A 16073-nucleotide genomic window follows, 5' to 3' on the forward strand; every position below is an offset into this window, starting at 1 on the left:
ATGGACTGAGCCACCAGGGGAGTAAAAGGGAAAGGCTAAGAGGCATGAATGATCATGTCCAGGAAACTGATGACATTCCCCAAAGAGGGAGCAGAGGACACAGAGGCAGACGAAATCAGAGAGATAAAAGAAGGCAGTCTCCCAAACCTGAAGACAGTCACAAGTCTTTCTTCACAGCAGGCAGGACCCACCAGACAAGGTCAGAGCCTGAAAACAGTCTGGAGAATTTCAGATCACCAAGTAAGGACAGAGAGAGGGCCTCCGAATGTTAGACTGAAAAGAAACATCAGATTATTTGCTGAGAAAAGAGAGTCAGATTGACCTCAGCCCTATTAGCGGCAGCACTGGAGGCTGGAGCAGTGCCTCCTGACTCCACTGCACCCATACGTCTCTGGGGATCTTGTCACAGTCAGATTCTGGTGTGGGTCCTGGAATTCTGCATTTCCAGCAAGCTCCTTGGTGATGGTGATGCTGCTGCTCTGCAGACCACAGTTTAAGTGGCCAGGGTCTAGAATAAAATGGAACGATGCCTTTAGAACTCAGAAGAAAATTACTTTGAATGTAAAATTTTATAGCTAGCTAAATTATTCATCAAATATGAGCCAGACTTACAGATATTCAAATGTTCAGGAAGTTTACTTTGCCATGCACTTTCTGAAAAATATTACTTGTAGATGAGGTGGAGAAAAGTGTAAAACAAGTGAAGAATTAGAAAGATGTCTATGAATAGCCAATGGGAATTTGCCCTATGACTCAGGGAACTCAAACTGGGGCTCTCTAACAACCTAGAGGGCTGGGATGGAGAGGGAGGGGGGAAGGAGGTTCAAGAGGGAGGGGACATATGTATACCTATGGCTGATTCATGTTGATGTTTGGTAGAAACCAACGCAATACTGTAAAGCAATTATCCTTCAATTAAAAATAAATAGACATCCATGCTTTCCATGCTTTCTGGAGCTAATCCAAGAGGAGTTTGTGTAAAGAAATACCTTCAGAGTTGTGGCCAACACAATTAGTCCAAATTAGGACAAGAAGTCAGAGGGCTCAAAAGAATGACTTTGAGAAGGAAATGATTTCTATTCAACAAGTAGAAAAATTAAGAAGAAGGAAAATGCTTAGTCATGATGGAAAAGCCATATGGTTCTTCTTGAAACAAGTGGGAAAATACTTGATCAAGACTCTAGGAAAAACAAAACTGTTCAAGAAAAGCACATTCCAAATAGGAAGCAAGAGAAATATGTTTGACCTTGGCATTTGGAAGCTTCTACTCTAGCAGAATGAAAACTGCTTAAGAATGGTTATTTCTGAAGTGAAGTTCTAGAGGTAAGGGGTTGGGTAAGAGACTTTCACTTTTTATTTAAGACCATTTAATATGGCCTAAACTTTTTAAATTGGAGGAGGCTTGCTTTACGATGTTGTGTTGGTTTCTCCTGTACAACAAAGTGAATCAGCCATATTTATACATCTATCCCCTCCCTCTTGGGCCTCCCTCCCACACCCCATCCCACCTCTCTAGGTCATCACAGAGCACTGAGCTGAGCTCCCTGTGCTATTTATCTTATACATGGCAGTGCAGCTTCCCACTAGCTGTTTGTTTTATGCATGGTAGTATATATTAATATACGTCAATCCTACCTTGCCAGTTCATCCCACCCTCTTCTTCCTGCCCCGTGTCCACCTGTCCATTCTCTGTGTCTGCGTCTGTATTCCTGCTTAGCAAATAGGTTCATCAGTACCATCTTTCAGATTCCAGATATAATATATGATATTTGTTTTTCTCTTCTGACTTATTTTACTCTGTATGACAGACTCTAGACTCATCCACATCACTGCAAATGACCCAGTGTTGTTGCTTTTTATGCCTGAGCAATTTTCCATTGCATATGTACCACATCTTCTTTATCTATTCTTCTGTCGATGGGCAGGTAGGTTGCTTCCATGTCCTAGATATTGTAAATAGTACTGCAATGATCTTTGGGGTACATGTGTCTTTTTAAATTATGATTTTCTCAGGATATATGGCCAATAATGGGATTACTGGGTCATGTGGTAGTTTTATTCCAAGTTTTTAAAAAAAAAATTTAAAAATTAAAAATTGAGTGTATTTAAAACCATTAAAATAAATTGGCCCTCCTTTATAGAAACATATTTATTGCATTCTTACTCATTGGTGTTAATTAATTTTTACTACATAAAATAAAGGAACTGTGAGTAAAATATAGAAAAAAAGAGAAATAGTCCTTCCCTTGAATATAAAAAATGAGGGAGGGAAGAGAAGGAATGAAGAGTAACAAAGAAAGGGAGGCCTCACTGAGAGAACAAATGCTGCATGCGAGTGCACACACACACACACACACACACCCCTTACTGTTCTTGGGGTGAATTCCAGATTCTTCTCCAAGACAGCCTGGACCTCAAGTGCTACAATGCGGCTTTGGGACAGGTATGATGTTGAGTGAGGACTAGACCTCAGGCTGTAGAGCCCTGGCTCCCTCTGCTCCTAAAGGAACCACACAGTTTCTTTAGAAAACCTGAAAGAACAGTAAACCTGAAAGAACATTCCCTCTGGGGCCCCAGCCTTCTGGCTATAGGTAAGTCCTAGTGATCAGCAGGTGGAGGTATTGAGATGCTAGAAGGAGCGAGGGGCAGGTACTCCTAAAATCAGAGATGAGGGCTGGGGCGACCCTATCACAGGGCCTTGGAGCATCAGTTCTGAAAGATCTGAGATCTGGTTGCACCAGGAGGGTCTGAGGAACAGCTGGTACAGGGGTGACCGGGCTGTGGATGACAGCCATTCATCCTGAAAGATCAGCCGCCTTCCCCTTCTGAGGGCCTCTTTGGGAGAAAGAATGAGGGCATGGGCTGAGGGCCTGCCCGACCCAGCAAAGTCAGAGACAGCTCAACAGATCTTCCGGAGATTTACAGGTGGGATCTACAGATGAGATGCACAGAATCACCTTGGATGATGGCAGAAGCAAAGAGAAAGGGAGATGTGTGAATGGGCCAGAGGCAGACAGAGGCCAGCCTAGTGGAGACTGAAGACCACCACTGGGGGAGTAGAAGTAGGCCTGGGACCGAGTCTCAGCCTAGGAGAGGGAAATGGCGTTGGAAATGGGGGAGGCAGATGGTGTGGAGATTGGGGGTAGAATTGGTGCAGAGCATTTACAAAATGTGGTCATTCATTCTGGGGAACTTGAAGGGACTTTGGGATAGTACCCTTTTAGAAAAGCAAGGTAGTTTGAAACAGATGTTCTGGTTTTCTCTTCCAAATCCACTGACCCGTAACAAATCTGGTGCTAATTCTTTCAAAGCTAGATGTTCCAGCATCTGACTGTTGAAGGCTCTCCTCAAGAACTCTGTGTGTGAGGTTTGGGAGAAAGAGAGCCTTCTGAATCTAAGCCTCGTTACCTGTACTTCTGAGCTCGCCAGAGTGGCTTCTTCATTTTCTGTACAGAAATCATTCTTGCTCTCTCTCTCTGTCCCTTTTATTTCTTCCTCCCTCCCTCCTTCTCCCTCTCTCCCTGTCTCTCTTCCCTTCCTTCCTTCTTTGTTTCTCTCCTTCTAGCCAGAGAATCATTACAGATTCTCCTCAAAGAAATCTTACCTTGATGGCATGTCCAGCACTTGAAAGAGGCAAACAGTTACCACACTCAGTGGGAGATAATGTCCAGTTGGCCTTTTCTTCAGCCTCACTCCCTGGGGGACACCTGAACTGCCCTCAGCTATCTGATGTTGCCAGATGTAGATGGAAGAAAAACTCAGGACACGCAGTCCTATTTGTGTCTGCCATCCTCCTGGGGCCTGGAGGGCCAGATCCAGCTTCGTGGGATGAAACCTGTGCTCAGAAGAGCCTGTGCTTAGACTTAAAGAATGAACTTACGGTTACCAAGGGGAAACATGGGGGGAAGGGATAGTTAGGGAGTTTGGGATGGACATGTACACACTGCTATATTTAAAATGAATAACCAACAAGGACCTACTACTATATAGCACAGGGAACTCTGCTCAATATTACGTGGCAGCCTGGGTGGGAGTCAGGTATGGAGGAGAAGGGATATATATGTATGGCTGAGTCCCTTCGCTATTCATCTGAAACTATCACAGCATGGTCAATTGGCTATACCCCAATACGAGATAAAATGTTTAGAAAAAAAGAAGTGCCTATGCTGGTTTGCTGATCTGCTCTCAGTGTCTTGAAATTCTCAATCATTTTTGAACAAGGTGCTCTGCACTTTTGTTTTGCCCTGGGTTCTATGGCCAGTCCTGCCTAGGGCATGATCTGGGGCCCCAGTGCCACAAGTACGGCCACTTGGAAGGAAGCCATTGTCCTACTCGGTTTAAACCTGAGTGCCACCCCACTGCCTGGCTTGTCCTGCTGCAGAGTGGGTGACGTGGGCTGACTTTTCCTTAGAGACCGTGTTTTCTATCCTAATCGACTCTAAGTGTTTCTGCTTTGGCAGCAGACACAACTTGTTAGACTTTTTAATCCAAGTTTCTCTGTAGCTGACATGAATCAGTGAAATACTCAGTGTGTAGACATGCTAGTTGCTTCGTAGATGCCTTGAGAAGCCATTCGACCTAAAAAATTATTTGTAATTGTGCTATATAATCAGTGTTCCCTGATGCATAGGATATTTGTTATAAATGCATGTTTGTGATATCATTATTCTGCATAACTACTCAGACTCATGGTTTCCAAATGTTGGCTGTAGATTCACTTGATTCCTTCTGCAGGTGGGATCTTTTACAAAAGGCAAGAACATAGCTGTTTTGGCTGCTCAGTTCCCCAGAGTTCTCTTAAGGAAGGGACTCCTGAGCAGGTGCAGTGGGACTCAGTCCCTGGGAACTAATCAAGTAGATAAAGGAAAATAAAGAGTCTTCATATTTTGACCCAGAGAACTGTGTCCAAAGCTACGAAGCCATCATCTGGAAAGAAATAACATCACAAGTTGTCTTCAGAAAATCTGGTGTAAGTTTTCAAAATACCAGACCTAGAGGATATGACTATTTGTATTGAGAGGAAATATATTTTATTTTATAAAATGGGTTTCTTTTACTACCAGGTTCATTTTTAAATAATGAACTCTTTGCTACAACTCAAACATTCAGTGTATACAAGTTTTACTGAATCTCCTAGCTTTGATCATAGCTATTGCTATCTGAGGGCTTCCCAGGTGGCTCAGTGGTAAAAAATCTACTTGCCAGTGCAGGAGACACTGGAGATGCGGGTTCAATCCTTGGGTCAGGAGGATCCCCTAAAGGAGTAAATGGCAACTCACTCCAGTATTCTTGCCTGGATAATCCCATGGACAGAGGAACCTGGCAAGCTGCAGTCCATGTAGTCACAAAGTGCATGCACACACATTGCTGTGTAAGATATCATTTTGGGGGTAATCTGGGTGATGACTAGACAAAACCTCTCTGTTTCATTTTAATTTTGCAACTTTTGTGTATATAATTATTTTAAAGTAGAAAATTAAAAATTATACGTGTGTGTGTGTGTGTGTGTGTGTGTGTGTGTGTGTGTGGTATGTGCTCAGTCATGTCCGACTATTGGCGACCCCCATGGACTGTAGCCCACCAGCCTCCTCTGTCCTTGGAATTTTCCAGGTAAGAATACTGATGTAAAAAATGAAAAAAGAATACTGGAGTGGGTTGCCGTTTCCTACTCCAGGGGATCTTCCCGACCTAGGGATTGAACCTGTGTCTTCTGCACTCATATATATATATATGTGTGTGTGTGTGTGTGTGTGTATACTATATATGTTATATAATGTTATATAATTGATTTATATTTTGCAAACATATTCAGGGACACATATATGAGGTTAAAAAAAATCACTTCTTCATTGCACGGTCAGTTGAGAGACTGATGGATCTGTCTTTGCCTCTCCAGGTCATTTATCAAATAAAGTATTGAATGTAGAGACTGTCCTGACCAAACCCATAGTAGCTGATAGCTCCAATCCTTTAATCCTTCACCAAAGTGCATCAGCAGCAGAAAATAGACTCATTTTAAAAATCAGCTTTTCTTGTCTCATGACCTAGAAAAAGAGGAACAATTCCAAAAGCAAGGAGCAAAAAGGAAAAAGAAAGGAGTGAAGATCTAAACAGAGGAATTTTGTGATACTAGCCAGGCCCCAGTGTGTCTTTTAAGTTTAACAACTAAACTGGATTATTATGTTCTAGAAAATTTTTAAAAATTATTAGTTTTTTGGCCACACTGTGCATCACACAGGATCTTCATTCCCCAGGCAGGGACAAAACCCTCGCCTCTAGCAGCAGAAGCATGGAGTCTTAAGTGCTGGACCACCAGGGAAGACCCAGTGTTCTTCTAATTTTAAATCTAGTTAAAATGCATTTGTTTTCCCAATTTAATTTGCTTAAATCAGAAAGGTAAGAGCCGACTCATTGGAAAAGACCCTGATGCCGGGGAAGATTGAGGGCAGGAGGAGAAGGTTGGATGACATCATCAACTCAATGGAGATAAGTTTAAGTTTGAGCAATCTCTGGGAGATAGTGAATGACAGACAAGCCTGGTATGCTGCAGTCCATGGGGTTGCAAAGAGTCAGACACGAGCAAGCAACTGAACAACAACAAAATCAGAAAGGTGGACGCGTAGTGACAAAAGTTAAAGGAAATTATTAAGGAATTGAATGGATCAGATGAGATGCTGAAAACAGAAAGGGATTTATTTATTCATTCACTTATTCAAGAAAGGTTCCTCAACTCCCATAGCCATTTGATGGAATGAACGTGAACAAACTCTGACCTTGTGGCGCTTACCTTCTGGAGGCAGAAGGATGAGAAAACAATAGCAAGTTGTAACGCTTCATGTCCTTGGGTAGCAATAAACTTAGCGTGGAAAAATAAAGGCAGTGAAGGTCTGGAGTGGAGGTGTGGGAATCAGAGAGAGCAATGTTTAACGTTTGGAGTGTTGTTGCTCTTATACCAAGAGGGTGATGGAGTTAGAGCCGTTGTAAATTTAACAGGTAAGCAAAAACAAACGATGTGCTAATCCCAGTGATGTCAGTGAAACTGACCTTGAGTGCCGTATCATTTTGATTTTTATTCTAGTCAGAGTTAGTTGATTCCCCCCCCATTTTCCCTGTTGCTAGCAGTGTTTGATTTTCACACTTACTTTGTATAGCGTGCATGCGTGCTAACTTGCTTCAGTCATATCCGACTCTTCTCGGCCCTGTGGACCATAGCCCACCTGGCTTCCATTTCTATGGGATTCTCCAGGCAAGAATACTGGAGTGGGTCACCATGCCCTCCTCCAGGGGATCTTCCCAACCCAGGGATCAAACCCTTGTCTCTTATGTCTCCTGCATTGGCAGGGGGTTCTTTGCCACTAGCGCCACCTGGGGAGCCCAACTTTGTACAGCAGGAATTACAAAAATGTTTATGTCCTTTGACCCCTAATACAGTGATCCTGATGCCCTCTTTTTCATAGTCAGTATTTTGTGACACCCCCTTTTCTATCCTGAAATGAATTCATGGGTAATATCTATCTAGAGATATGATTTCAAGAATTCAAGACAATACTTCAAAGAAACAAAAGCAATGTGTAATAAGCATGACTGTATAGTAAGACACGGGCTTCCCTGATAGCTCAGCTGGTAAAGAATCTGCCTACAAGGCAGGAGACCCTGGTTCGATTCTTGGGTCAGGAAGATCTGCTGGAGAAGGGATAGGCTACCCACTACAGTATTCTTGGGCTTCACTGCTGGCTCCACTGGTAAAGAATCCACCTGCAATGCAGGAGACCTGGGTTCAATCCCTGGGTTGGGAAGATCCCCTGGAGAAGGGAATGGCAACCCACTCCAGTATTCCGGCCTGGAGAATTCCATGGACTATACAGTCCATGGAGTCGCAAAGAGTCAGATATGACTGAGCGACTTTCAAATATATATATAGTAAGACATGGGCTTCCCAGGTGACTCAGTGGGTAAAGAATCCGTCTGCAATGCAGGAGAGTCAGGTTCACCTGGAGAAGGGAATGGCAACCCATTCCAGTATTCTTGCCTGAAAAATCCCATGGACAGAATAGTCCATGAGGTCACAGAGTCTGACACCACTGAGCACAAAAGTCTGCTGGAAGCCACTGGACCTTATCTTGCTGCAGCAGTTAAAAACACCCTGGTGTTTGTTAAATTTTTCACAAATGGCTGACAAATGATTTATACTCTGTGCAGGTTGTGGTTCGGGAACTGCTGGCTCAGTACACCAAGCAGTGTGAACAAAGATGGGTCTCCAGCTTGCTCCGAAACTGGGCAGAATCGGGGAGAGACAGGCTGAGAACCAGGTATGTGATCACTCAGGCTACCACCATCCTTGACCTGGAGTCTTATTCTTGAGCCTGAGTATACAGAGCCTTGTATAACTCACACCTGTTTAAATGGAAAATATTGATATAAAATAGATAATCAACAAGGACCTAGTGAATAGCACAGGGAACTCTGCTCAACACTCTGTAATAACATGGGCTTAGAGAAAGAATAGATATAACTAAGTCACTTTGCTGCACACCTGCAACTAAGGCAACACTGTACATCAACTATGTGCTTGTTTGCTGTCGTGTCTGACTCTGCGACCGCATGGAGTGTAGCCCCCCAGGCTCCTCTGTCCATGGAATTTCCCAGTCCAGAATACTGGAGTGGGTTGCCATTCCTGCTCCAGGGGATATTCCCAACCCATGGATTGAACCCATATCTTCTGTGTTTAAAAAAATACTGATATGTGGAAACATAGATATGAATATGTAATTTCACTACTCATGCACCCGCGATCCAACTTAAGGACCAGAAGACTGCCAATTCTGCTCCTCCTGCATGTGTTCCTTCTTTTTAGCATGTCCACTGTTGCAAGGACTTGACAGGTTTTTGTTATTTCCATTTCACAGATGAGGAAACAGGCACAGAGGTTCAGCATTTTGCCCAAGATTACATGCCAGTGGGTGACAAAGCTAGAATTTGAATCCAGATAGTTGGGCTCCAGAATCCATGCTTTGGATTGTTTTCACTGATTTTTCGTTTTATCTATAAGCTTGATAAATAAGGTGTAATGTGTGTGGTATTCTGTAGCTTCCTGTTTTCACTCAATATTTTGTTTCATAGGTTCATCCAAGTTGTTATGTGTGGCTGAAGAGCTTCTGTCTCTGCTCGTAATATTTCATCATGTGTCTGTGCTACAAGTTACCTATGCTTTCTAATCTCCAGTATCAGTGGATATTTGGGTTGTATTTTTGATATCTTGCACAACACTCTTATGAAAAATATTGTACATGTTTTCTGGGGAACGTGGGCAAGAATTTCTACAGGGCTTTCAAATTTAGTTGCCATGACTCAGAGTGAGAAATACGTTTTACGTCACCATGGACACCCACACACCCATAGAATCCCCTACCCTTCCTCCCCACCGCAGACACAGATGGAACAAACATGCCATGAAACAATGCCCATCCTATTCCTCGTGATGTTCTCTGATGTTTTTTAATTTTCTTTTTTAAAAATACTGATCTCAGTCATTTAAACTGATTTCATGTGCCGTTTTATCGATTTTCAATCTGTTGCCTTAATGTCGCATATTACCCAGGTGTGAAATTGCTGTGTTGTGGGTATGCCAGTGCTGAACTTTACTACATCATGCCGATTTATTTTTCAAAGTGACTGCAAACATTTTTTATCCCCACCAACAGCCTGTGTCTTATGAAACCAACATTTGGCATTGTCAGATTTAATTTTTGTCAGTATAAGAAAAAGATCTCTCACTGTGGCTTTTTAAAGTTTTTATTTTATTTTTAATTGGAGGATAAGTACTTGACAGTATTGTGATGGTTTCTGCCATACATCACCATGAATCAGCCATAGGTATACATATGTTCCCTCCCTCTTAAACCCCCCCCTCCAACCTTCCTCCCCATCCCACCCGTCTAGGGTGTCACAGAGCACCAGCTTTGGATTCCCTGTGTCATATAGCAAACTCCCACTGGCTGTATACTTTCCATCTGGTAATGTATATGTCTCAATGCTACTCTCTCAAATCATCCCACCTTCTTTCTCCCCAACTGTGTGCAAGTCTGTTCTCTCTGTCTGCATCTTCACTGCTGCCCTGTAGATAGATTCATCAGTACCATCTTTCTAGATTCCATATGTGTGTGTGTGTGTGTGTGTGTGTGTGTGTGTAGGTTAATATACCATATTTGTCTTTCTCTTTCTGACTTACTTCACTTTGTATGATAGGCTCTAGGTTTGTCCACCTCATTAGAATCTAGTCAGATATTTACTTTTATTTATTTATTTGGCTGCACCAGGTCTTAGTTGCAGCATGCAGGATCTTTAGTTGGGGCATTTGGGATCTAGTTCCCTGACTCAGGATTGAACCCGAGCCCCCTGCATTGAGAGCATGGAGTCTCAGCCACTGAACCACCAGGGAAGTCCCTCACTATGGCTTTAAAATTGCATTTTTCTTGTTATTTTGTATTTAAATGTATTTCTTGCATTTTCTTGTTTTCATAGTTGAGCATGCCTTCACATTCTCTTTACCATTTGTATTTCTTCTTATGTGAAATGTTTGTCATGTATTTTGTCAGTTTTTCTGTTTTTGTTTTGTTTAGTCTTAGTTGGTATTGATTTTTAGATGTTACAGCTATCTTCTCCAAGTTTGTGGCTTGTCTTATGTTTTCTTTATGATGTCTTTGATTAGCATAAATTCTTCAATTACAGTTGAATTTATCAATCTTTTCTTTTATATCCCACACTTCCTGTATCTTGTCTACTTTGTGATTGTGAAATATATATGTTTTAATATTGTTGAGAGTTTGAGAGTTTCACCTTGAATTCTTAAATCCATTAGAAATTTCTGTCTGTGGTGTGAGGAAGGGATTTAATTTCATTTTTTTTCCTCCTGTGGGGATTGTCAGTTTTTCCAGCCCCATTTTCTGAATTCACTGCCTTTCCCTAGTGATCTAGAATGCCCCTGCTGGCATTTATTAAACTTTTATATATGTGGAAGTCCGTTTGTTCCTAGTCTGCTTGTGTGTTCTTATTTTAAGTTGGTTAGTTAGTTTGGCTGCCTCGGGTCTCAGTGCAGCATGCAGGGTCTTTGACCTTCATTGCAGCATGCAGGGTCTTTGATCTTCAGTGCAGCACACAGGATCTTTGATCTTCGTTGCAGCACGCAGGATCTTTGATCTTCACTGCAGCATGCAGGGTCTTTGATCTTCGTTGCAGCATGCAGGATCTTTGATCTTCATTGCAGCACGCAGGATCTTTTTAGTTGCGAGTGAAAACTCTCAGCTGTGGCACGCGGGATCTAGCTCTCTGATCAGGGATCGAATCCAGGCCCCCTGCATTGGGAGCATGGTGTCGTAGCCACTGGACCACCAGGGAAGTCCCTGTTTGTATATTCTGAATCTAACAAAACACTGTCTCAATTCCACTAGATTTATAACAGTGTAATAATATTATGTGGTACATATTATATATGATACTATTATATCTAAAATATAATTCAGAATTGTGGTGGCTATTCTGGGTCTTTTGTACATCCTTACAAGTGTGAGAGTAAGTTTGTCAAGTTCCTCCAAAAAAAAAAACAAAGAAAGAAAAGAACGTACATACCACAAAAGAACAAATATTATATGATTGCACTTATATAAGGTATTATCTACAGTAGTCAAGTTTGTAGAGACAGAAAGTAGAATAGTGGGGCTTCCCTGTGGTCCGGTGGTTAAAACCTTCCAATTCAGGGGGTGAGGGTTTGCTCTCTAGTTGGGGAGCTAAGACCCCACCTGCCTAGCAACCATAAAATCCAAACATAAAAGAGAAGCAATATTGTAACAAATTCAATAAAGACTTTCAAAAAGGACCCACATTAAGGGGAAAAAAATCGTAAAAAAGAAGAAAGTAGAATAGTGGTTACCAGGGGCTAGTAGGAGGAAGAAGTGGGAGATAGTGTTCACTGGCTGCAGAATTTCAGTTTGGGAAAATGAAAAAGATTTGAAGATGAGTAATAGTAATAGTTGCATGATAATGTGAATGTACTTAATGCCGCTGAACCATACCCTTAAAAATGGTTAAGGTGGCAGATTTTATGTTATGTTTATTTTACCACAATTTTTAAAACATCTACTGGAATTTTCTTTGGAAGTGTATTAAATCTATAGATTTGCAGAAAAATTGACATGCTTGTAAAACTGAACTTCCTCTCAAAGATTTTAATCTCCCAAGTGTCTTCCAGAGTTTTATAATTTCTTTCAAACATGGTACAACTTTGGACAGATTTATTAGTGGGTACTTTATAATTTTGTTGTTGCCATAAAAAGAACATTTTTTAAATTATGTTTTTTTCTTCTTGATTTATTATACACACAGTTGACTTTTGTGTATAAACCTGACCATAAAAAATGTCATTTAAATGTGCTGATAGATTCTTTGAATTTCCATAGACAGTCATACCATCCGCAAATAGTAAATTTTATTCTTTCTTTTCCAGTTATTGCTTCCTTTATTTGTTTTTGTGAGAAAGTGTCCTGTTTCTGATGTTTAAAAGAATTAGTTTGATATTTCACTATTAAGAATGCATTTGCTAAAGTTTTTGATAGGCGTACTTTACCTCCTAAGGAAGCTCCATTTACTGTTATTTTTAACATGTTTTTATCATTATTTGATGATGAATTTTACTGCAAATGATTTTTTGTCTATTAAATTATCTTATGTTATTTCTTCTTAACCTGTTTTGATAAATAACACTTGTGTGCTTAAGAAACACTCAGTGTTGTCATACTGTATTATTATTTTTATATTTTCCTGTGTTTGACTTGTTAGTATTATTTTTAGGGTTTTTGTGTACTTATTAGCTTATTGTTTCCCTTTCTCGTACTTCCCTGATTGGATTTATATCAAGTTTTCCTGGTCACAGAGGTTATTTTGGGAGTAGTTTCTTATTCTGAAGATCTGAAAAGTTATTTCAAAACTATCTGGGTCTGGGTAATATTTAAACAACTGATTCAATTAATTGTTTTAAGACCATTTACGCTTTCTCTTCTTCTGTCAGTTTTGGTAAATGATATTTTTCTAGGAATTTATCTGTTTGATTTCACATTTACTGGTATAAGGTTTATCATGCTGTTGTTGTTTAGTCTCTCAGTCATGTCCAGCTCTTTGCGATCACATGGACTGCAGCCTGCTACGCTCCTCTGTCCATAGGGTTGTCCGGGCAAGAACACTGGGGTGGGTTGCCATTTCCTTCCCAATAAGGTTTATCATACTGTTCTCTAATTATCCTTTTAACTTCTGCTAGATCGGTAGTTCAGTTCAGTTCAGTTCAGTCCCTCAGTTGTGTCTGACTCTTTGTGAACCCATGGACTGCAGCACGCCAGGCCTCCCTGACAATTACCAACTCCTGGAGCTTACTCAAACTCATGTCCATTGAGTCGGTGATGCCATCCAACCATCTCATCCTCTGTCATCCTATTCTCCTCCCGCCTTCAGTCTTTCCCAGCATCAGGGTCTTTTTCAAATGAATCAGTTCTTTGCATCATGTAGCCAAAGTATTAGAGTTTCAGCTTCAACATCAGTCCTTCCAATGAATATTCAGGACTGATTTCCTTTAGGATGGACTGGTTGGATCTCCTTGCAGTCCAAGGGACTCTCAAGAGTCTTCTCCAACACCACAGTTCAAAAGCATCGATTCTTCAGTGCTCAGCGTTCTTTATAGTCCAACTCTCACATCCATACATGACTACTGGAAAAACCAAAGCTTTGATGGACTTTTTTTGTAAAGTAATGTCTCTGCTTTTTAATATGATCTCTAGGTTGGTCATAACTTTTCTTCCAAGGAGCAAGCGTCTTTTAATTTCATGGCTGCAGTCACCATCTGCAGTGATTTTGGAGTCCCCCAAAATAAAGTCTGTCACTGTTTCCATTATTTCCCCATCTATTTGCCATGAAGTGGTGGGACCAGATGCCATGATCTTAGTGTTCTGAATGTTAAGTTTTACGCCAACTTTTTCACTTTCATCAAGAGGCTGTTTAGATCTGTAGTTAGGTCTCAGTTTTCATTCCTAAAATTATTTCTTGTGGTTTTTTTTTTTCTCTCCTTTATTGTTATTGTTTAATCTCACCAGATGTTTGTCTAACTTACTACTTTTTTCAAATGACTAACTTTTCCCTTTGTTGATCCTCTGTCATACCTTTGCTTTTACTTCATTGATTTATGCTCATAAATGTATTATCTTCTTTGTTCTACTTTTGAGGAGCTTATTGTGCTTTTTTCTTTTGTGTATTTTTTAAATTACCATTTTTATTTGGAGGAAGACTTTGGTCTTCATAACCCAGATGAACTAATTTTCAAACAACTATTCATTAAAAAGTATAATCTTACAATCCTGATGAGAGACATGGGAGACACAATAAATGATAGTATGGGACTTTTTGGGCTTCCCAGGTGATGCTAGTGGTAAAGAATCCACCTGCCAATGCAGGAGATGTAAGAGACTTGCGTTCAATCCTGGAGGAGGTCATAGAAACCCACTCCAGTATTCTTGCCTGGAGAATCCCATGGATAGAGGAGCCTGGTCTCAAAGAGTCGGACAGTACTGGAGCCACTTAGCAGGCATGCACACACGTATAAGACTTTTCACATTGGTTGGCATGAATCTGTCCTTTTTCTCTTGTTTTGTAAGCTACTGCTCACGTTCCTGTTTGTTAAAACTGTAGACTGTCTTAAAGCTGTAAATAGCAGCTCCCATATCCGAAGATTGTTTCATTTCTCCCTCTGTTTGGGGGTGTTTTTTTAATCTTTTAATTTTATATAATTTTCTTTGATTTTATTTCAATTTGCATGCTCTCCAAAGTCAGTAAGTCTTTTTTTTAACATTTCTATGGGCTTCCCAATTGGCGCTCGTGGTAAAGAATCTACCTGCCAATGCAGGAGATGCAGGTTCGATCTCTGGGTCAGGAAGATCCCCTGGAGGAGGAGATGGCAACTCACTCCAGTATTCTTGCCTGGAGAATCCTATGGACAGAGGAACCTGGTGGGCTACAGTCCATGGGGCCACAGAATCAGACATGACTGCGACTAAGAACATAGCCCTAAATGGGCATTTTATAGGGCTGATAGTTTCCCTCACAATTTATTAGCTGGAAAATTTACAACATATAAGAAGTTGAAAGAACAGTACAATTCCCATCAAAACCAGTTCCATCCATTCAGGAAACAAGTTCCCCAACTAACTACACACCATCTGCCCCTCCATTTCTCTTCCAGATAGCAGAGTAGGGCTGTTTCCATCATTTCAAAAGAAAAACAGATTCTCACTCATATGCAAATCTATATTCCTAGCAAATCTTCCAAGATAGACTTGAGATGTGCCAAAGGCAGTATTCCAAGTGTAAATATTTGGAAAGTTCCAGTCCATTTATTTTTGTCTCGGTTATTAACCTCCAAAACAGTATACTCCTCTCTCCCACACATCCAGGTTTTACTGATTCAGTCTGGCTGCTTTTCAGTTTTTCTCCTTATGTCCCCAAATCTTACTCACTCTCATTTTTATGTATATTAAGGAAAACCTTTGACATCCAACAGATCTCCATACACACACATTGTACTGGGCGCTTCTTCAGCTGTTGACGATACAGCAGTGACCTTGGGTTCTCAGCTTTCAGGGAACTTTCATGCAAGTAAAGCAGTCGGATGGCAGTCATACTGACAACTCACAAGAAAGGTGAGCAGATGGGAACACGAGGAACGATGGTCCCTGAAATCCCTCCCAGTAGGTGACCATTTGTATGGACTCCCAGAGGCTACCCTTCATTTGGGCTGTGGGAGGAGTCAATCATGGTCCTGGAAAGACTCCATGAGACTAGGTGCTAGGTGAGGAGGGCAGGGCTTGGCTCTGACTGGGGCTGAACTTCATTCTGCAAACAGCTCCATTCTGCCCTTTCTTGTACCAGTGAGTGCTGCCTCTTCCCCTCCCCTAAGGGGCTGCCATGGAGCACTCACTGCTCTCATCGACCCATGGATCCCTAGGAGGATGTGGAGGTTGAGGAAAACCAAGTTTCTGCAC

At 41.3% G+C, this 16073-nt stretch overlaps 1 protein-coding gene across 7 annotated transcripts in view; it reads left to right on the forward strand.

The window, feature by feature from the left end:
• ACOXL (acyl-CoA oxidase like) overlaps positions 1-16073 on the forward strand; it is a 359193-nt gene that overhangs the window by 248964 nt on the left and 94156 nt on the right. For 6 of the 7 annotated variants that reach the window (XR_014051963.1, XM_081484832.1, XM_081484835.1 and 3 more), the window contains exon 14: positions 8200-8309. Coding sequence is in view for 5 of the 7 variants with exons in the window: in XM_081484832.1 (XP_081340958.1) it covers positions 8200-8309 (110 nt within the window). In the remaining 2 variants the exon portion in view is untranslated. Of the gene's footprint in view, positions 1-8199; positions 8310-15570; positions 15732-16073 lie in introns of all 7 variants that reach the window. The other variant, XR_014051964.1, reaches the window with a different exon arrangement.

This window comes from Giraffa tippelskirchi, chromosome 4, assembly GCF_054371585.1.
Source record: "Giraffa tippelskirchi isolate mGirTip1 chromosome 4, T2T-mGirTip1v1.2.pri, whole genome shotgun sequence".
Lineage (NCBI taxonomy): Eukaryota > Metazoa > Chordata > Mammalia > Artiodactyla > Giraffidae > Giraffa > Giraffa tippelskirchi.